The sequence below is a fragment of the Mirounga leonina genome, unplaced genomic scaffold, assembly GCF_011800145.1.
Source record: "Mirounga leonina isolate KUSES-001 unplaced genomic scaffold, KU_Mleo_1.0 Mir_82, whole genome shotgun sequence".
Taxonomy (NCBI): domain Eukaryota; kingdom Metazoa; phylum Chordata; class Mammalia; order Carnivora; family Phocidae; genus Mirounga; species Mirounga leonina.
In genome coordinates, this window is record NW_023270825.1 from 28,136,716 (window position 1) to 28,157,547 (window position 20,832).

At 44.7% G+C, this 20,832-nt stretch overlaps 1 protein-coding gene across 2 annotated transcripts in view; it reads left to right on the forward strand.

The window, feature by feature from the left end:
* The window catches only part of ZFYVE1 (zinc finger FYVE-type containing 1), a 58,865-nt gene that overhangs the window by 26,225 nt on the left and 11,808 nt on the right, over positions 1 to 20,832 (forward strand). For both annotated transcript variants that reach the window (XM_034993180.1, XM_034993181.1), the window contains exons 3-4: positions 1,366 to 1,870; positions 6,598 to 6,812. In XM_034993180.1, the coding sequence (XP_034849071.1) occupies positions 1,366 to 1,870; positions 6,598 to 6,812 (720 nt within the window). The remainder of the gene's footprint in view (positions 1 to 1,365; positions 1,871 to 6,597; positions 6,813 to 20,832) is intronic.

The following is a 20,832-nucleotide window of genomic DNA, read 5'->3' on the forward strand; positions in this document are numbered from 1 at the left end:
AGGGCAGAGGGAGAAGCAGACTCCCTGCTGAGCGAGGAGCCCGATGGCGGGACTCGATCCCAGGACTCCGGGATCATGACGCGAGCCGAAGGCAGACGCTTAACCAGCTGAGCCACCCAGGCACCCTAAAGATTTTATTTTATTTATTAGAGACAGAGAGCTCACGTGTGAGCAGGAGCATGAATATGAGGGGTCAGGGGAGCGGCGGAGGGGGAGGGAGAAGCAGACTCCCCACTGAGCAGGGAGCCCCACGCAGGGCTCAGTCTCAGGGATGACCTGAGCCAAAGGCAGATGCTTAACTGACTGAACTACCCAGAGGCCCCTATTTATTTAATTTTTTTAAAGCTTATTTAAGTAATCTCCACATCCACTTCAGGGCTACAAACCCACAACCCTGAGATCAAGAGTCGTGTGCTTCACCGACTGAGCCAACCAGTGGTGCTGGTTGGTGCCCCCAATAGCTATGTGAAGATTTTTGTTGTTGTTGTTACTATCTTTTTGATCATAACCGTTCTAGTGGATATGAAGTGAGACTTCATTGTGGTTTTAATTCACATTTCCTTAATGACTGGTGGTGGTGAGTGTTTTTTCGTGTGCTTATTGGCCATTTGTAAATCTTTGGGAAAATGTCTATTCAAATTTTTGGCTTAATATTTAATCAGTTTTTTTTTCTTGAGTTAAAGGAATTCTTTTTTTTTTTTTTAAGATTTTATTTATTATTTTGACAGAGAGAGAGATAGCTAGAGAGGTAACACAAGCAGGGGGAGTGAGAGAGGGAGAAGCAGGCTTCTTGCTGAGCAGGGAGCCCAACGCAGGGCTCGATCCCAGGACCCTGGGATCACGACCGGAGCCGAAAGCAGATGCTTAACTGACTGAGCCCCCCAAGTACTCCACTCGTATGTCATCTTCTAAGAGTTTTATAGTTGTAGCTCTTTCATGAGCACTAAATTGTACTGCCTAAATCTTTGAAAGTTCCTCCTAGCTGTTTGCTGGGAGTTAGGCTGGATGGGAGCCTATCATCCTGGAGCTTCTTTTCTTTTCTTCTTTTTCAAAGATTTTATTTATTTATTTAATTCACAGAGAGAGAGAGACACACACAGCATGAGAGGGAACACAAGCAGGGGGAGCGGGAGAGGGAGAGGCCGAGCAGGGAGCCCGATGCGGGGTTCGATCCCAGGACCCTGGGATCATGACCCGAGCCAAAGGCAGTCGCTTAACCAACTGAGCCACCCAGGCGCCCCATGGAGCTTCTTTTCTTTGCCACCTTGACCATTCAATCAAGGACCTTGACCTTGGGAAGCAGTTGTTGTTCTTGCAAGTTTTCTAACTATTATGCGGTTTATATTTCTTTTTTTTTTTCTGAAGGTAATGAATGAAGAGGACTTTATTAGGAAATTGGACTGTAAACCTGATCAGCATTTGAAGGTGGTTTCCATTTTTGGAAATACTGGTGATGGAAAGTCTCATACTCTCAACCACACTTTCTTTTATGGCCGTGAAGTCTTTAAAACTTCCCCTGCCCAGGAGTCCTGCACTGTGGGGGTGTGGGCGGCATATGACCCAGTCCACAAAGTAGCAGTGATAGACACAGAAGGGCTCTTGGGGGCGACGGTGAATCTCAGCCAGAGAACACGACTGCTGCTTAAGGTCCTGGCCATCTCAGACCTCGTCATCTATCGAACTCATGCAGACCGGCTGCATAATGACCTCTTCAAGTTCCTTGGGGACGCCTCAGAAGCTTATCTGAAGCACTTCACCAAGGAGCTCAAGGCTACCACTGCTCGCTGTGGCCTGGATGTCCCCTTGTCCACCCTAGGCCCTGCTGTTATCATTTTCCATGAGACTGTGCACACTCAGCTGCTGGGCTCTGGTAAGTAGACAGAGGACCGCGTCACAGATTGACCTTTCTGGGTACAAGGAGGCAGCCATTGGGCTTCTGTAGTAACTTGGTGGAGGGCGATTGCCCAGCAAAATTTCTGCCTGGGCAAGACCTAAGGGAGTGTTTGAAGAAGGGTGGAGTGAGCAACAGTGTTAGAATCCAGTCAGGATGAGGGTTGAGGATTACCGATTGGCTTAGGCAGTAGAGAGAGCCTTGGTGATCCGGATAAGACCTGTTTCCCAGGGATGATGGGTGTGAAAGCCTGATCAGGATAGGTTAAAGAGAGAATAGGAGGAGGAGAATTAAGGTTGTGTATATATTCCACTCTTTCAAAGAGTTCTATTATAAAGGGAAGCAGAAAAATGAAATGATAGCTAGAGGCTGATGTGGGATTTCAAGGGGTTTTTCCTCCTTTAAATTGAAGCTGGGAGGTATTGCAGATATTTGTGTACTGGTGCAAATGCTTTACTAGGAAGGGAACAATGCAGATGGAAGCGAGCAGAACAGTTGGAGTGAGGCCCATGTGTGTGGGTTGGCCTTAGAAGCATGGACAGTCCCTCCGTTAGCACAGGAGTGAAGGCAGAGTATACGGACACGGTTGCAGGTAATTGGTAGATGTGGTATGTGTGTGGGACTTGTCTTACTGGTTGTTTCCTTAGAGAAGTAGGAAGCAAATTCCTACCTGAGGATGACCTGAGGATGAGGGAGCAGTGCAGCAACAGTAATTGGACACAGGTGGGGACAGCAGTGTTAGCCCCTCACTCACTCATACCATTTACCTGTTCATTCAGTCAACGTAGTTTCTTTCTTTTTTTTTTTAAGAGAGCGGTGGGAGGGACAGAGGGAGAGAGAGAGAATCTGAAGCAGGTGCCATACCCAGCGTGGAGCCCAACATGGGCCTCGATCTCACAACCCTGAGGTCATGACCTGAGCCAAAATCAAGAGTTGGATGCTTAACCGACTGAGCCACCCAGGCGTCCCATCAGTTAACAAAGTTCCTTTTTTTTTTTTTTTTTAGATTTTATTTATTTGAGAGAGTGAGTGAGAGAGCATGAGCAGAGGGGGGAGCAGAGGGAGAGGGAGAGGGAGAAGCAGACCGCCTGCTAAGCAGGGAGCCCGACGTGGGGCTTGATCCCAGGACCCTGGGATCATGACCTGAGCCGAAGGCAAGACACTTAACTGACTGAGCCACGTGGACGCCCAGTCAGCCAGATTTCTCAAGTGACACAATGCCATGTGCTGAATACTGGGGCACAGAGCTGAGAAAAGCAGTTCTCACCCTCGAATAGCTCCCTGTCCAGTTGCGGAGCCCACACGTGTTCTCTAATGTAGCAGATGTGGGTTCTGGAGCTGTGGGAGTGCGGAAGAGGGACACGTTACACCTCCTGAGGGGGTCTGGGAAAGAGGAGTGGAGATGGGGCTTGAACCTAGACACGTGGCTTGCTAGGGCAGGAGAGGAAGGATGCTCTGGAACGTGCAAACCCCTGGTGGCTTGAAGGGGCAGCTTGTGTCCCGGAACCCGCAGGGTTCGTGCAGGTAGTTCTGCCAGAGCCTCCTGAGCCCCCTCTAGCCCCTCCGTGCGTGCTCCACGCAGCAGCCAGGTGCTCTTTCCCAAGCTTTATTTATGCTTTAGATCGTGCCGTGCTCCTGCTTACAAGCTGTCAGTGGCTTTCCCTACAAACTCATGACGGTGTCCTTACTCTGAGTCCTGCCTGTTCTCTGAACTCCTTCTCTGGTTATCCCCTTCTTCCCCTCCCACTGCCCACATGCCCCCACCGCGCACGGGCGTGCACACACCACCTCTGTATATGCTCCGTCCGGTAGCCACACCAGCCTTTTCTGTGTTTCCACCTTTGCGTACGCTGCTCTGTCGGCCTGGAACACTGTTCCCTCCGCAGGCCGTACTTCAGACTCAGCTCAGCAACCACCCCCTTGGAGCCTTGGCTCACCATCCCCTGTAGAGTGGTCCTTCCTGCCCCCGAGTTTGCACGCTTACTGCATCGCTCTGTTCCTTTGCATCAGGACCCTTGTCACTATCTGAGATCCTCCTGTGTGTTTGCTTACTTGTTTTTGTTTCTCTCCCATTACAACAGAAACTCCATGAAGGCAGGAACCTTGCCTGTCTTATTCACTGCTGTGCCTAAAGAGCCTGGATGAGTGCTTGATGCTCAGCGTTGTTGGATGAATAAATGAAGAGGTTCTTACTGTGTCTGAAGCACAGATTGTATTGGAGGGAATGGTGGAGTTACTTGGGGGTCAGAGCATGGGCTGCCTTGACTCAGTTCTCAAATAGGACAGGAGCCCCTGAAGGATTTTAAGCAGGGAGTTACACGATCGGATCTGTATTTTCTAAAGATCGTACGGCAGCCTGTTGCAGGATGAACTATAGAGGCATGGCTGGAGGCAGGGAGACCAGCCAGGACATTACCATGGTGCTAGATGAGAAGTGATAGGGGCCGAGCCTGGGCAGTGGCACAGGAGGGAAATGGACAGACTGGGGCTATATTAAAGAGTTAGAATCAGAAGGACCCGAGTCTAGCGGGAGAATGAGAAATCTAAACGTTCCAGCAGATGCTTCTTATCAGGTGATCTGAGGTAAGGAGAGAAGGTTGGAAATACTGACTTGAGGATGCTTCCTGTGATCCACATTTCTTTTTTTTTTTAAAGATTTTATTTATTTGAGAGAGAGCTCATGCGTGCTAGAGCACAAGCAGGCAGAGGGGCAGAGGGAGAGGGAGAAGCAGATTTCTTGCTAAGCATGGAGCCCGATGTGGGATTCGATCTCAAGACCCTGGGATCATGACCTGAGCCAAAGGCAGATGCTTAACCGACTGAACCACCCAGGCGCCAACCCCCCCCACCCCGTGATCTGCATTTTTATGCCACTTTGGATTTTTACAACCTTCGTAAGGGGAAGGTTTAATTTCTAGTTCAGGATTTTGAAATAACCAGCCCTTCACAAATAACTTTTTTTTTTTGCTTTGTACCATACCACGTTAGGTGGTTTTTAAAAAAATAAATGCTAACTTACTGTATCCTTGTTATTCGGCCCACTCAATAGCAGCCCCATTTTACAGATGAAGCTGAACTCAGAGAGCTTGAGTTATGTAACCAAGAGTTTTTCCAGCTAGTAAGTTGCAAAACTGGGGTTCAAAATAAGGTTTCCAATTCCTAAATCCAGAGCTCTTTCTAAGGAATACTGTTGCTGCTGCTTGAAATTTGGAGATGGAACCAAGGCAGCCAGAGTTTATGCAGGGTAAAGGAGAGGTGCCAGAATTGTGGGCAAATTGATAATTAAGAGTTTTCTGTCTCATACTTTCTGATTTTATTTTATTTTATTTTGATTTCTTTTTTAGAGAGAGTGAGTGAACAGTAGGGAGGGGCAGAGGGAGAGGAAGAGAGCATCTTAAGCAGGCTCCGCGCCCATCGGCGGGGCTTGGTGCTTGATCTCATGATCCTGAGATCATGACCTGAGCTGAAATCAAGAGTCGGACATTCAACCGACTGAGCCATCTGGGGCGTCCCATTTTCTGATTTTATTTGATCCTGTTCCTTTTCTGGACTGAGGATTCTAGGAGGGAGTTAGAAGGCAAATGAATTCTCTGTTTTACAAATGAGGAGAACCCAGCTCCCATAATCATTTGGGAGCAGAGATTCTATGTCCAGAGACAGTCCGTGAGATGATGTTGGGTTGGGGGGAGGGGGGCCAAGCCAGTACCTGGGTGGCTTTGGGAGGAGTCACTCCTTGATGGTTGACCCTGGGATACCCTGGGACCCAAAGTCATTGCCACAGGAAAAATTCAGGGAGAGATGGATTTAGGGATGAACTACAGAATTTTGGCTACTTCTTTTTGATGACTGTACTTTTAAATGAGTAAGGCCGTATTTCCAGTAGTAATTGGAGTGATTTTGTTGTTGTTGTTATTAAAATATTAGAGGAAATTAAAAAGTCCTTCTAACATTTATCTCCAGGATATTTATTGAATTCATTTGTAATACTACTCCACAAATTTCTGGATAAATATTGGTGAAACTACCCTCAGCTACATTGGCAGTTTGTCTGTAGCTTCACCAGCATAAGACCAGCATGTTCAAAGTAGCCATTTGTTTTAAATGTTCATTTGTAGGTGACTGGTTAAATATGTCCATAGGATGGAGGACTATGTAGCTATTAAAAAAAATAAGGAACTTCTCAGAGTATCATGAAAAGAATAGGTCCTTACAGTATGTAATTGATTCAAGCAAGTTGCATGTATGTGTTGGTATGTGCGTAGGAAAAAGAAGTCTGAATGGGCAAACAAACACTGAATTGTAGTCTCCTCTGGCAAGTAGGAGGGGGCAGAGGAAATCTATTTCTTTCATGCTTTGACCTGTTTGGATTTTTTTACAATGAGCACATTAAAAAAGACTTTCCCTTGAAGTATGTATATACAGAGAGTGCACATCCTATCACAAGTGTATTAATATGATGATTTCACAGTCTGGTTGTACCCGTGAAATCAGTAGCAGAAAATGACATGAAATGCCAGCACCCTCTTCATGGGGAAGCCCTGCTCATGCTGCCTTCTGGTTAACAGTAACCTGAATCCTAACAGCATAGATTAGTTCTGCCTGTTTATGTACTTTAGAGAGTCAGATTATATATTACTTTTATGATGCAAGACAGATCTTTTTTTTTAAAGAAAGGTTATTGTTTACGTACCTGTTTCCTTGTCCAGATCACCCCTCGGAGGTGCCTGAAAAGCTCATCCAGGACCGGTTCCGGAAGCTGGGCCGCTTCCCTGAAGCCTTCAGTTCCATTCACTACAAGGGAACGAGGACTTACAACCCTCCCACCGACTTTTCTGGGCTGCGGCGAGCTCTGGAGCAGCAGCTAGAGAATAACACCACCCGTTCTCCCCGGCACCCGGGGGTCATCTTCAAAGCCCTGAAGGTCAGTTGGCTCCTGCCCTGAGTGCTTCTTGTTGGGGTACCAGTGGGTGGTGAGAACACTCAGCTCCCCTTTTGTTGGTGCTGGGGATTGGAAACGGGCTGGAAAGCGAGGTTGTCGGGAAAGGAAGCACAAGAGTGGAGTTTGCACCTGCCGAGTGAGAGCTCATTCTGCTAAGAGCATGAGCACAGAGGGATCTTGGGTTAAAGTTAAAAAGTGACAGGTCCCCATGTTGGAGAAAAACCAGGCTTTCAGACAATAGGAAACAGCATTCATTTCCTGTGGTATGGCCCCGCCCTGGTGAGTTGACCTTGTATTGAGGCTCAGTTATCTGAACAGGATTCATCTTTTTTTTTTTTTTAATCTATATTAATTTATTCAAGAGGGCCACTTTTTGTTATCACTATAAATGGAAAACCAGGACCACAGGTAGAAATTTCCCAAGACAAAAAACAAACACAGACACACGATAACAAAAATTGCTGTTTATTATATACCAGTGTTCAGGGGACTTTGTATGAATTAGTTCATTTAATCCTCCTTACACCACCAGTTTGGGGCTTGATTGGCTCAGTCGGTAGAGCATGCAGCTGTTGATCTCGGGGTTGTAGGTTCAAGCTCCATATTGGGTGTAGAAATTACTTAAAAAAAAAATTTTTTTTTTTTAAATTTATTTGACAGAGAGAGACATAGCGAGAGAGGGAACACAAGCAGGGGGAGTGGCAGAGGGAGAAGCAGGCTTCCCGCTGAGCAGAAAGCCCGATGCGGGGCTCGATCCCAACCTGAGCCGAAGGCAGATGCTCAATGACTGAGCCACACAGGCGCCCCTAGAAATAAAATCTTAAAAAAAAAAAAAGTCCTTACACCAGCTTCATGTGTTAAGTATTGTTACCCATCCTCATTTTGCAGATGAGGAAACTGAGGCACAGGGAGGTAAAGTAATTTGTTACACACAGTTACTAACTAAGTAGCAGCTCTGGCTAGTTTACTCTAGAGCTCCTTAAAACCAGGAAGAATCTCCTGCCTCTCAACAAATATAACAACATATTATTTCCTTTCTAGGGACTGTTGTTCATGGAAGGTTCTGAGACTGGGGCTTGTTTTTTTCTTTATTTAAAAGGGGGATTAGCAAGTGTTCAGGAGATGATAAAGATAATGCTGTTACCTGAGACTTTCTCTTTAACAGAATCTGAAATTTTGAAAATGAATTTAAACAGGAGTAATTTCTTCTGTGGAACTTGATGCTCTTCACTGTATCACCTACAGTCCTGTGCCATGCCCCTAAAATTCATCTTGTATACCCCAGTGATGTGAGGCCTATCTTTTGGGAAACATCTCTAAGCATTGTATCTTTGTCCTTTTCAATCAGGCAAATTGTTTTTCTTGTGTATCTCAGCAGTACTGTCAATGTATTGTTTTGATAATACAGTAAAATCCTGTTTATAAAGCACCCTGCTCTTCCAAGGATTTTTGTTTCCCATCCTTTTTTTCTTTTTTTAAAATTTATTTGACAGAGAGAGGGAGTTAGCGAGAGCAGGAACACAAGTGGGGGAATGGGAGAGGTAGAAGCAGGCTTCCCGCCGAGCAGGGAGCCCGATGTGGGGCTCGATCCCAGGACCCTGGGACCATGACCCGAACCGAAGGCAGATGCCTAACGACTGAGCCACCCAGGCGCCCCTTGTTTCCCCACCCTGATGGTTGGTGCTTACGTCTTTGTAACAGAGACCCTGCCATCTGGGTGAGCTGCAAGCCCACCAACCACAGCAGATGCTGTATAACCTGTCTGGGGCCCTCAAGGGTTAAACTGTTGCTCCTTCTTTATCAGATGGCATCTTAGGCCTCACAAGTATCTGGGTAGGTGGGATCACTGTGCTGGGTAGTACCACTTCACTCCCATAGCAGTATGGCTACTCTACCATTCCTACATCATTATGGCATCAACAGGCAAGAAATCACTAAAACAGTGGTAGTGGTGGTGGTGGGGCAGAGAATGGGATAATCGGAAAGTATGCCTTAAAAAGTATTTTCCATTATTGAAAATTGTCGTTTTAGAATTGACTAGGTAGTCTCAGTGAAATCTTGATGTCTTAGCACAGGCGCATTGATCAAAGCATTCCCTGGGCCTAGTAAAAGCTGGGAAAAGACTTCCCAAAAGGAATGTCAAAATTGTTGATATCATTGTGGGAATAGGAATTCTAAGTTTAGGACAGTTTGTTCAGTGATGCATTTATATTGTGTTTGTCTAAATCCATATCCCCTGGCTTATGTTAGGAATATGTGTTAAGCGTAGAAAACGTTGGATACTGTAGCGGAGTTATGGCAATGGAAACAAGAACCAACTACAATCCCTCCACCTGGGGATAGCCATCGTCAGCATTTTAATGTGTGCTCTCATAGTGCATGTTCTGGGTGTTAAAAAATATATATATATAGCTTGTTATCACATTATAGATGTAAACTTGTAATCCTTTCCCCGTGAAACTTCATAAACATTTTACTGTATTATGTTTTTAGCGTGAGAGTGAGCGGGGGAGGGGCAGAGGGAGAGAGAGAGAAGGAGAGAGGGAATCTTCAGCAGGCTCCACACCCAGTGCAGCACTCTTGTCTCACGACCCTGAGATCATGATCTGAGCTGAAACCAAGCGTCGGACACTTAACTGAGCCCCCCAGGGACCCCAACATTTTACTGTATTTATTATAGGGTTTTTATAAATAGTTTTGATAACTGCACAATATTTCTTTGCCTCAACATACCAAAATAACAGTTGTTGGATAAGAGATTATAAGTAAAATTTCTCTATTAAAAATAATATTGTGGGGCGCCTGGGTGGCTCAGTCGTTAAGTGTCTGCCTTCGGCTCAGGTCATGATCCCAGGGTCCTGGGATCGAGCCCCGCTTTGGGCTCCCTGCTTGGCAGAAAGTCTCCTTCTCCCTCTCCCACTCCCCCTGCTTGTGTTCCTGCTCTCGCTCTCTCTCTCTGTCAAATAAATAAATAAAATCTTAAAAAAAAAAAAACCACAACTAAATATCATAAAAGCTCTTTCTGTATCTGGAATTATTTTTCTGGGTTATATTTTCTTGAAGTAGATTGTGTCAAAAGTGTGTGTGTGTGTGTGTGTAAATATAAACATATATGTGCATATATATATAAATATATTCATACAGTGAATGTCGCATTTCTGTCATTTCATATCATTGGACATGGAATCCTGTTTAAGTACTTTTGCTTATTTGGTGTCTTTTTTTTTCTGTTTTGCCTATTTTTAGTATTTCAGGGATTTTACTTCAACAGTTTCTGATCTTTAGGGCACCTGGGTGGCTCAGTTGGTTAAGCGACTGCCTTCGGCTCAGGTCATGATCCTGGAGTCCCGGGATCGAGTCCCGCATCGGGCTCCCTGCTCGGCAGGGAGTCTGCTTCTCCCTCTGACCCTCCTCCCTCTCATGCTCTCTGTCTCTCATTCTCTCTGTCTCAAATAAATAAATAAAATCTTAAAAAAAAAAACAAAACAGTTTCTGATCTTTACTTTGTACATATTTACTTTAGCATTCTTTATAATGAATTCATCAAAGGGATCCTGTGAATACAGCTTCCTTTTTGCAGTTTGCTTCCCGCGCAGCTCTGTGTTACCATGCCTGCAGGCTTAGGACAGAGGAGCAGGAAGGGAGCAGGGCCTTTGGGGCAGTGCTGGGTGGGTGGGATCTGGAGAGAGGCTGGGAAATGTTGGCAGAATTGGAGCTAGGGATATGAGGATGCCCTGAGGACTAGGGGATAGAGACTGGGGCTGGGAGGGATAGGAAGGAAGGGATAGGAGAAAGATGAGGCAGGCTCTGGTGTACACAGGAACAGACTTTGGGCATAGCGGATTTGCTCAGTCCATTGAGTTTTTAAAAGGTTTGTAGTGGGATACAATGTAGACAGTTTGTGAATCTGGGTAAATTGCGGATCAGAGGTCGTTGTACCATTCTTGCAACTCTTCTACAAGTTTGAAATTATATCAAAAGGAAAAGTTTTTTTTTTTTTTTTTTAAGATTTTATTTATTTGAGAGAGAGAGAATGAGAGAGAGCACATGAGAGGGGGGAGAGTCAGAGGGAGAAGCAGGCTCCCTGCCGAGCAGGGAGCCCAATGCGGGACTCGATCCAGGGACTCCAGGATCATGACCTGAGCCGAAGGCAGTCGCTTAACCAACTGAGCCACCCAGGCGCCCAAAAGGAAAAGTTTTTTTTTTTAAGATTTTATTTATTTGAGAGAGAGAGAGAGCACAGGCAGGGGGAGCAGCAGAGGGAGAGGGAGAAGCAGGCTTCTCACTGAGCAGGGACCCGATGTGGGGCTTGATCCCAGGACCCTGGGACCATGACCCGAGCCAAAGGCAGATGCTTAACTGATTGAGCCACCCAGGCGCCCCTCAAAATGAAAAGTTACCCTTTAAGCAAAGTTTGTGGTTTTTGCATTGTGGTTGCTTTAGGCCGGATGTTTGTGTCCTCCCAAAATTCATATGTTGAAACCCTAATGCCCAAAGTGATGATATCGGTGGGCCTTTGGGAGGTGATTGGGTCATGAGGATGGAGCCCTCACGAATGAGATTAATGCCCTTGGAAAGAAGCGCCAGAGAGCTCACTTGCCCCGTCCACCAAGCAGGATACAGTACAGAGGCACCATCTGCAAACCACGGAGGCAGGTCCTCACCAGAACCTGACCTTGCTGGCATCCAGATCTTGGGCTTCCAGCTTCCAGATTTGTGAGAAATACATTTTGTTGTTTAGAAGCTATCCAGTCTGTGATATTTTGTTTTAGCAGCCTCAACGGACTAAAGACAGTGGTTAAAAGCTTGGGTTCTGGGGGCGCCTGGGTGGCTCAGTCGTTAAGCGTCTGCCTTCGGCTCAGGTCATGATCCCAGGGTCCTGGGATCGAGCCCCACATTGGGCTCCCTGCTCCGCGGGAAGCCTGCTTCTCCCTCTCCCACTCCCCCTGCTTGTGTTCCCTCTCTCGCTGTGTCTCTCTCTGTCAAATAAATAAAATCTTAAAAAAAAAAAAAAAAAAAGCTTGGGTTCTGGAGTCAGACAGACTTGTGTTGGAATCCCAGTTCTACTTACCAGTGGTTTGGTCTTGGCAACTTACTTTGTTTGTTGGTTCATTCATTCAACAAATAAAAGAGTGCATCCATGTGCCAGGTAGAGTTTGAGGTGCTGGAAGTACAGTGGAGAACAAGATAGACAATAACCTTTGTCCTCCTAGTACTTCTTCAAACCATTTTCCTCATCTGTAAAATAGGAATAATAAAAGAAGGTTCCTAATGAAGTTGAGCTGAGGATCAAATAGAACAGCACCCTTGAAGAAACAAAGTACGTGGTATATAGTAAATGTTCAGTACGTGTTAAATAGTGTGGAGAATATTAAGGAAAAAACTGTGAAAAATGATTGTATTTGAATAATTCATGAAATAGATACTTCTAATTAGATTTGAGGTTAAGGTCTACTTAGATGTACTGGTGAATGTCCTTGAAATGGCTTAAGGGTAGTCACAGTGGAGGATTACACTCAGGTATTGAACACATCCTCAAGAGAGGCTTAGGCCATACTGTGGTATACAAAGGGCTGTGAATCTGATCAGTATAAATTTTAATGATGAAGCCAATGGCTGGGTTCTAGAGTTCCTTAGGTCTTCTCTAAGCTAACCCAGCTTAATGTTTAAATTAGACTGTCAGGGACACTGCTGTAAGCAGTAATTAATGCTCAGGGATTTTACCCTCAGGGGACTTGGATGTCCTACTCCAGGCCAGTTTGTTAGGCAATTTTGAGAAAAATAGTTACACTATGCGTATGAGGTGGTATGAGTCGTGAAGTTTTCTGTAAATACACTGAGCCTGGTCAGCTGGAGTTGTAATGATTCGTGGTAACTGGTGTCCGAAGAGTTTCACCTGGACCCTATATTTAGTTCTGTTCTCTGGGGCAGAGACTGGGATGTGGGACCTGCTGCTTCTGTCCCTGGGAAGGAGTTATCGGTTTCAAAACTCACGTGTTTTTGGCTCTCCCCAGGGAATTGTGGGGTGCTTGCAACTTACTGAAATCCTTGAAAAATTTGATTTTATCTTTTTTGGTTGTTGTTTTGCTTTTAATCTCTTCTTTAAATTAGAAGTTTGTTAATTTTCCGATTATCGTTCTATAGAAAGCTACTTGTAAGGTCTGCATTAGGCAAATTGACCCACTAGAGTTTTTATAGCTGTTAAGACACACTAACTGAAGTTTTCATAGTTCATAGCCATGTATAATAGAATGGCTGTCTTTTCTTCATTGATTTTATTTGGCTTTATGTTGTATTTATTTCTACAAGGAACCTTGAATTCTTTTTGGAACAGAAGAGTGGGGATGGGCATAAACAGATAAATTATCAATGTCAGACTAATTTGTTTGGCTTCCAGCTTCTCCCAGTTTTTTCTTTCTCTTTCTGGTATTTTTAGCCTTGTCCAATTCCTCACTAACTCACTGAGTAAAAACACTTTGTGAAGGCCAGGGCTATGTTCTAATATGATAAATGTAATTTTTTTTTCAATATGATTTTCTCTTTATTTTAGATAAAATACACAGGAATATGGTCAGGAAAAAGTATATAAGCTTTTGGGAAAATGGAGAGACAAATCACCTAAGAGGTGATCAAAACTCTGATGCACAAATGAAATCTCAACTCTCTAGCAATCAAAGAAATGCAAATAAAAACCACAGCATTAGGAGGGCAGACACTGATAAGTCTGGCAATACAATTTTTTTTTTTTAAAGATTTTATTTATTTATTTGAGACAGAGAGAATGAGAGACAGAGCACGAGAGGGGGTAGGGTCAGAGGGAGAAGCAGACCCCCTGCTGAGCAGGGAGCCCGATGCGGGACTCGATCCCGGGACTCCAGGATCATGACCTGAGCCGAAGGCAGTCGCCCAACCAACTGAGCCACCCAGGCGCCCTGGCAATAAAATTTTAAAAAGGATGTGAAGCGATGTAAACTCTTACAGACTGCCAGTTGAAGTTCAACTCAGTACAACCACTTTGAAGTGTCATTCAGAAGTACCTAGTGTAGGTGAAGAGATGCATAATATATATTCTAGCCAAATCATTTCTAGGAATTTGCCTTAGAGAAACTCTTCCACCGGAAAACAGGGACACCTTTATGAGGATGTGAATAGCAGCTTTCTTTGTAATGGCAATGTATTTTTGTGTAAAAAATGGATAAATAAATGGTGTTAAGTGATCCTTTCTACTTAATTTTATTTGTATTTTAATTTTTAAAGAAGATTTTATATATTTATTTGACAGAGCGAGCGTACAAGCAGGGGGAGCGGGAGGGGGAGAAGCAGGCTCCCCACTGAGCAGGGAGCCTGATGTGGAACTCGATCCCAGGACCCTGGGATCATGACCTGAGTCGAAGGCAGACGCTTAACCGACGGAGCCACCCAGGCGCCCCTTGCTACTAAAGAGAGAATTGGGGTCGTAGTGTATGTATGTGCAGTTACATACTTCGCTTTTCTCATGGAACATTGAAGCCTAGTATTTTTTCCCCACACCATTAAATATTTTATGAAAATAGGTCTTTAAAGTAGCTGTATGCTTTTTATATGGATAGATCATTTTTTACATTTAATTTTGCCCTTGTTTTAGTAGTGGTTTTCATTTTTTCCTGCTTACAGTTTCCATGTATTTAAAGGAATGGGCCACATTTTGCCTATTTCCTTAGGATCAATTACAGCTCCTAGTACTATTTTGGACTGATGTTGGAATGCTTACGATGTACCATGCTCTGCACTGCACATGGAGTGAAATTCACTTCATGCTCATGCCAGCTCGATGAGGTAAAGACGTGGAGGCACAGAGAAGTTAATTAATTTGCCTAATATGACTCACTTAGTAAGTGGTGGAGAATTTGAACCAGCTAGTCTGGCTACCAAGTCCATGCTTTTAACCCAGTGCTATATATTTCTTCTCAATAGTTATTCTACTTCTAAGAAGGTCAGAGGGTGCAGCCATCTTTAAAGGTTCCCGAAACATATTGCCAGTTGCCTCTTGAAAGGATATTCCCATAAATTGTATTTGTTTGGTTATTTTAAAAAGTCATTCCTTAATTTCTAAAAGCAATATGTGTTCATGATAAACAATTCAAATAGTACAGAAATGTGTAAGGTTCAAGTTAAGGTCCCTCCCCACCCCCATCGTAACCATTGTTAATACTTGTATATGCCTCTAGAAATTCTTAGTCCTACATAAGTGCATACATAAGTATATGTATGTGATGTATATATTTTCTCCCTAAATGGGATCATATTCCTACTGTTCTACAACTTGCTTTTTTTCGCTTTATTATGTGTCTTGGTCATCTTTCTATAGTAGTACATAAAACATACCGTATTCTTGGGGCTCAGTCAGTTGAGTGTCTGCTTTGCGCTCAGGTAATGATCTCAGGGTTCTGGGATCGAGCCCCACATCGGGCTCCCTGCTCAGCAGGGAGCCTGCTTCTCCCTCTCCCTCTGCCTCTGTTCTCTCTCTCAAATAAATAAAATCTTAAAAAAAAAAAAACACATTCTTAATGCCATTAGTATATGTTAAAAAGTTATTAGCTGTATCTTATTTATGAGGTTCCACCTGATTCATATAGCATTGTTGGATTCAGAGGGAGCCCAAGTGCTACTTTTCATGTTCATTATTGAATAGGAAATGTGATGATGAGGAGGGAAGAGTTTGCAGAATGTGTGCAGGAGAGAGGTCTGCAGGCCTCTTCTCTAGTGGCCTGCTCAGTTGTTTCCTGGTGTATCATGCTGACCTGATCGTTCTTCTGCCAGTTGGCCACGGTGTGGTCCAGGCTCCAATCCCTCTTTTCTAGCAGGATTATTTCCCACTTCTTGACCACTCAGTGCTTTGCTCAGGTTCCATGGGAGCAATAGCTCAGCCATCTACCAGTAGAGTATACCCTCACTGAGCAAGTAAATCTGTTTAAAGATAGCTGCTTAGTTTTCTATTGAATAAGGGAATTGATATTGAATTAACTGTTGTCTGTATTTACAGTTCTGAATACGTGAGAGAACCATTTTATAGTTGAATTTGTATAGGTTTTATATAATACCTTTTTTAGCCTCTGATCTCTTAAGTGTAGAAACTCCGACTTTCCAATTCTGTCACATCAGGAAGTATCTATTTATATAAGTTATTATATTTTGTGGGGAGAGGTGGCATCAGTGATTACGTAAGAGTCTCCATTTTGAATCAGAAAATTCCCTGCTAGCCTTTGATGACTGGGACTAAACCTTACAGATTCAATAGAAAGGGCCATACTGTTGCCAAGGTGACTAAAGTTCAAGATCATCTGGTCTCCAGGCAACCTTTTCTGGAGTTGCCTCAAATGCTTTCCCTAGCTTTCTCAGAGAGGTCTCCCTGCCTTCCTCTAACAGCTTGGGGCCTCAGGAGGAGGAGAGCCCAAGAAAACCTGGAATGATGGGAGGTTTGGAATTTTTTTTTTCTCAAAATATTTTATTTTTAAGTAATCTCTACACCTAACATTGGGCTCGAACCCATACCCCGAGATCAAGAGTCCATGCTTTACTGATTGAGCCAGCCAGGTGCCCCTGAGGTTTGGAATTTTTGAAAGACAAATATGTGGATTAGGTGGCAGTGTCTACATTGGAAAGGAACAATCAGGCTATAGAGGAAGGAGGATAGTTTCTCTTTACCCTTGTGTCTAAAACACACTAACATCAGGATTTTTTTGTAAACAGTTCTACTGTTACATTCTCCTACTCTTGATTGATGTCAGTCCTCCTGAAGCTTGTTAGGGTCTGATTCATTACCAGCTGCCAGCTCTTCATTGACTTGTGAGGGAGGTGAGATGCTTATCGTGTTACCCAGCGGGTGAGAGGTCGGGTGACCAGTGTCTGAGTGCGGAGGCTGGTTAGCCTGGGAGTTCTTCTCTTTCTGATGTCATAAGAGATTATGGCTGCCCTGGGCAGCATAAGCCAGCAGTTAATTTGTCTAGGGCAGGTGACTGGAGGTTCTGTGGGCACATGCCCCATGGAAATCAGCATGCAGGTTGTTCCATGCCAAGCTTTGAGATCCTTGCTGCCATTTTTCTGGAGAACCTTCAGAGAAGTGAGCTAGGCCACTTGGAACAGAAAGAACCTCGTGCTGTCACGGTTACTCGGCTGCAGTTGTATATTTGCTGGGGAGTGCCATCGCCCCTTAATTCAGCCCAGCTGGTGAACTCATGCCAGATTTGATATGTTCCCTAAGGGCAACTAGTACTTAGGTTATCCTTTCAGTTACCTGTTTAAAAGAAAAAACCCTGGGGCTAAAAATATTATTTTTTTGGTTTCCCCTGTACCTCTTCAGTAGCTTTTACATTCCTTAGTGATCTCTTTTTTTTCCTTCCTCTGTTCCGCCATTAGATACATAAGCATCTTTTTAAAAAAAAAATTTTTATTTTTTTAAAGATTTTATTTATTTATTTGACAAAGACACAGCGAGAGAGGGAACACAAGCAGGGGGAGTGGCAGAGGGAGAAGCAGGCTTCCCACTGAGCAGGGATCCCAGGGTCCTGGGATCATGACCTGGGCTGAAGGCAGACGCTTAACGACTGAGCCACCCAGGCGCCCATTTTTTTAAATTAATTAATTAATTAATTTTAAAGATTTTATTTATTTATTTGACAGAGAGAGGCACAGTGAGAGAGGGAACACAAGCAGGGGGAGCGGGAGAGGGAGAAGCAGGCTTCCCGCCGAGCAGGGAGCCCGATGTGGGGCTCGATCCCAGGACCCCGGGATCATGACCTGAGCCGAAGGCAGACGCTTAACGACTGAGCCACCCAGGTGCCCTTTTTTTATTTTTTTAAGATTTTATTTATTTATTCATGAGAGAGAGGCAGAGGCAGAGGGAGAAGCAGTCTCCCCACTGACCAGGGAGCCCGACACGGGACTTGATCCCAGGACCCTGAGATCATGACCTGAGCCGAAGGCAGATGCTTAACCATCTGAGCCACCCAGGTGCCCTATTTTTATTTTTTTACATTTGATCTTAGCCAAAAGGCCGAGAAGCAATTATTTTTATTTTTTTAAAGATTTATTTATTTGTCAGCGAGAGAGCTTGCATGCGCACAAGCAGGGGGAGTGGCAGGCAGAGGGAGAAGCAGGCTCCCCACTGAGCAGGGAGCCCGATGATGGACTCAGTCCCAGGACTCTGGGATCATGACCTGAGCCAAAGGCAGACGCTTATCTGACTGAGCCACCCAGGTGTCCCAAGATTTATTTATTTTTAGAGAGAGAGCGAGAGTGTGTTCACACACAGATGGGAGGGGCAGAGGGAGAGGGAGAGAGAATCTTAAGCAGACTCTGCGCTGAGTGTGGAGCCCCACATGGGGCTTGATCTCATGACCCTGACATCATGCCCTGAGCCTAAACCAAGAGTAGGACACTTAACTGACTGTGCCACCCAGGCACCCTGATACGCAAGCATCTTTTTGCAGCTAAATATTCGCCCACTGAGTTCAAGCCCCACGTTGGGTGTAGAACTTATTAAAATAATAAAGTAAAATGTTCACCAGCAAATGCAAGCAGCTATGAAGACCAGTGAGCTATCATGGAAAGGATGGCAAGGAGAGAGATCCCTTGCATTACCTGGGTTAGGTAGGAGGGTATCTAAGGAAGAAAATAAGAAAATTATCAGCATAAAAAAAAGCAATAAAAATGGTTAATAATGGCAGTGAATGTTTTGAGCTCTTAATTTATGCCACGTGCTCTTTATTTGTAAGTTCCATTGGTCTTGACCGTGTAATCTGTGAAGATGCCTACTGAGGAAGGTACTCCTAGCAGCCGCTTGTTATAGATGAGGAGATAGAAGCACAGAGGGTGCAGACCCACCAGTGACAAGCTGAAATGACTGGGGCGGGGGGGGTGTCTTATTTATTTATTTATTTATTTATTTATTTATTTATTTATTTAAGATTTTAATTTATTTATTTGACACAGACACACAGCGAGAGAGGGAACACAAGCAGGGGGGGAGTGGGAGAGGGAGGAGCAGGCTTCCTGCAGAGCAGGGAGCCCGATGCGGCGCTCGATCCCAGGACCCTGAGACCATGACCTGAGCCGAAGGCAGATGCTTAACGACTGAGCCACCCAGGCGCCCCTTATGTTTTGTTTATGCAGATTGTCCATTCAGTTTCATACTCTACCCATGTCTGCTTTATCTCTATCAAACTTCTTCCCCCAATCTTTCAGTAAATTGATGCATTAGGAAGATAATGCTCTATTTTCGCACCAGCCAGTCCCAGACAGCTATGCACCTACCTATTTGAGAAATAAAGCCTTAAGAATTCTCAGTAATTTGGCCAATCAGGGAGCAGCTAGCCTTAAATTTTTTTTTTTTTTAAGATTTTATTTATTTATTTGACAGAGAGACACAGTGGGAGAGGGAACACAAGCAGGGGGAGTGGGAGAGGGAGAAGCAGGTTTCCCGTGGAGCAGGGAGCCCGATGTGGGGCTCGATCCCAGGACCCTGGGACCATGACCTGAGCCGAAGGCAGACGCTTAACGACTGAGCCACCCAGGCGCCCCTAGCCTTAAATTTGAGAGTCTGTGGGCATGGGATGAAGCCTGGCAGAGAGGCAGGGCCAAGGTGAGGAGGGGAGGGCGGGTTTGGTGTGCACATGGGGGTTGGTGCTGGACCACTTCATTCCAGAGGTCCTAGTTGAGAACCTGTTAGGTTCGCTGCTTCGCTAGGAGCAGTGGAGGATACAAAGGTAGGAAACGACTTTCACAGCATGTGTGATCTTGTCTGGGAGGTAATATCCATACAACTGGGCCATAACTTTGCATCATCGCCCAATTACTCAATATGTACCTCAGGTATTGAATATAACTGGTGTTCAGAGAAGGCAGAGTGTGGTATGTCTAGAGTGGTTGGGAAGGCTTCGTGGAAGAGATGAGACCAAAAAAATCCTGGTAGGATAGGTTATTTAGGAGTAGGATAGGGGCACCTGGGTGGCACAGTCTGTTAAAGCTTCCAACTTCAGGTTTCAGCTCAGGTCTTATATCAGGGTCGTGAGATCGGGCCCCGTATGGGGCTCCGAGCTTAGCGCCAAATCTGCTTGAGTTTCGCTCTCTCCCTTACCCTCTGCCCCTCCACACCCACCCTTGCGCGTGTGCTCTCTCTCACGTAAATAAATCTTAAAAAAAAAAAAAGAAGGGGCGCCTGGGTGGCTCAGTCCTTAAGCATCTGCCTTTAGCTTGGGTCATGAAACCAGGGTCCTGGGATCGAGCCCCGCATCGGGCTCCCTGCTCAGCGGGGAGCCTGCTTCTCCCTCTCCCACTCCCCCTGCTTGTGTTTCCTCTCTCACTGTGTCTCTCTCAAATAAATAAATAAAATCTTAAAAGAATAAAAAAGGACAGAGGAGAGCAGTGTAGGCTAGTGAGTGATTCTGCTTTTGATTATTATTAATATTCATCTGTATATTCATTTGTATCCTCTCTCTCAAAGCTCAGTGTTTTCCTAGGTTACTCCTCACAAAATACCCCTAAGAGGACAGGACTTATATATATTACTTGTCAGACCTTTATTGTTGGTCTGAGTCAAGGATTGTGACCTGCTCGGCCATGGCTGGCAGATCCCAAGTGTGATCCACGCAGAAGCTGTTTGAACGTGCCTGGGTGAGTCATGCACCCTCACTTTGACACACTCCTTGCCACTCCTCCTGTCTTACACCTGACCTGACTCAACATTGACTTCAGGTGCTTTTATCAGCACTTGAGTTCGCAACTCGGGATATTAACGATTTCACTGAGAAAAGGAGAAGGAAGTTTAACAAGTTCCCATTAAGTGAAATTCCCTTCAGAGCTTGAGAACTTAGGTTTAAAACCTAATCTGCTCTTTTCCCAAATCTCCTCTTAAATTTTCTTTCTTTCTTTCCTTTCTTTCTTTCTTTCTTTCTTTCTTTCTTTCTTTCTTTCTTTCTTTCTTTCTTTCTTTCTTTCTTTCTTTCTTTCTTTCTTTCTTTCTTTC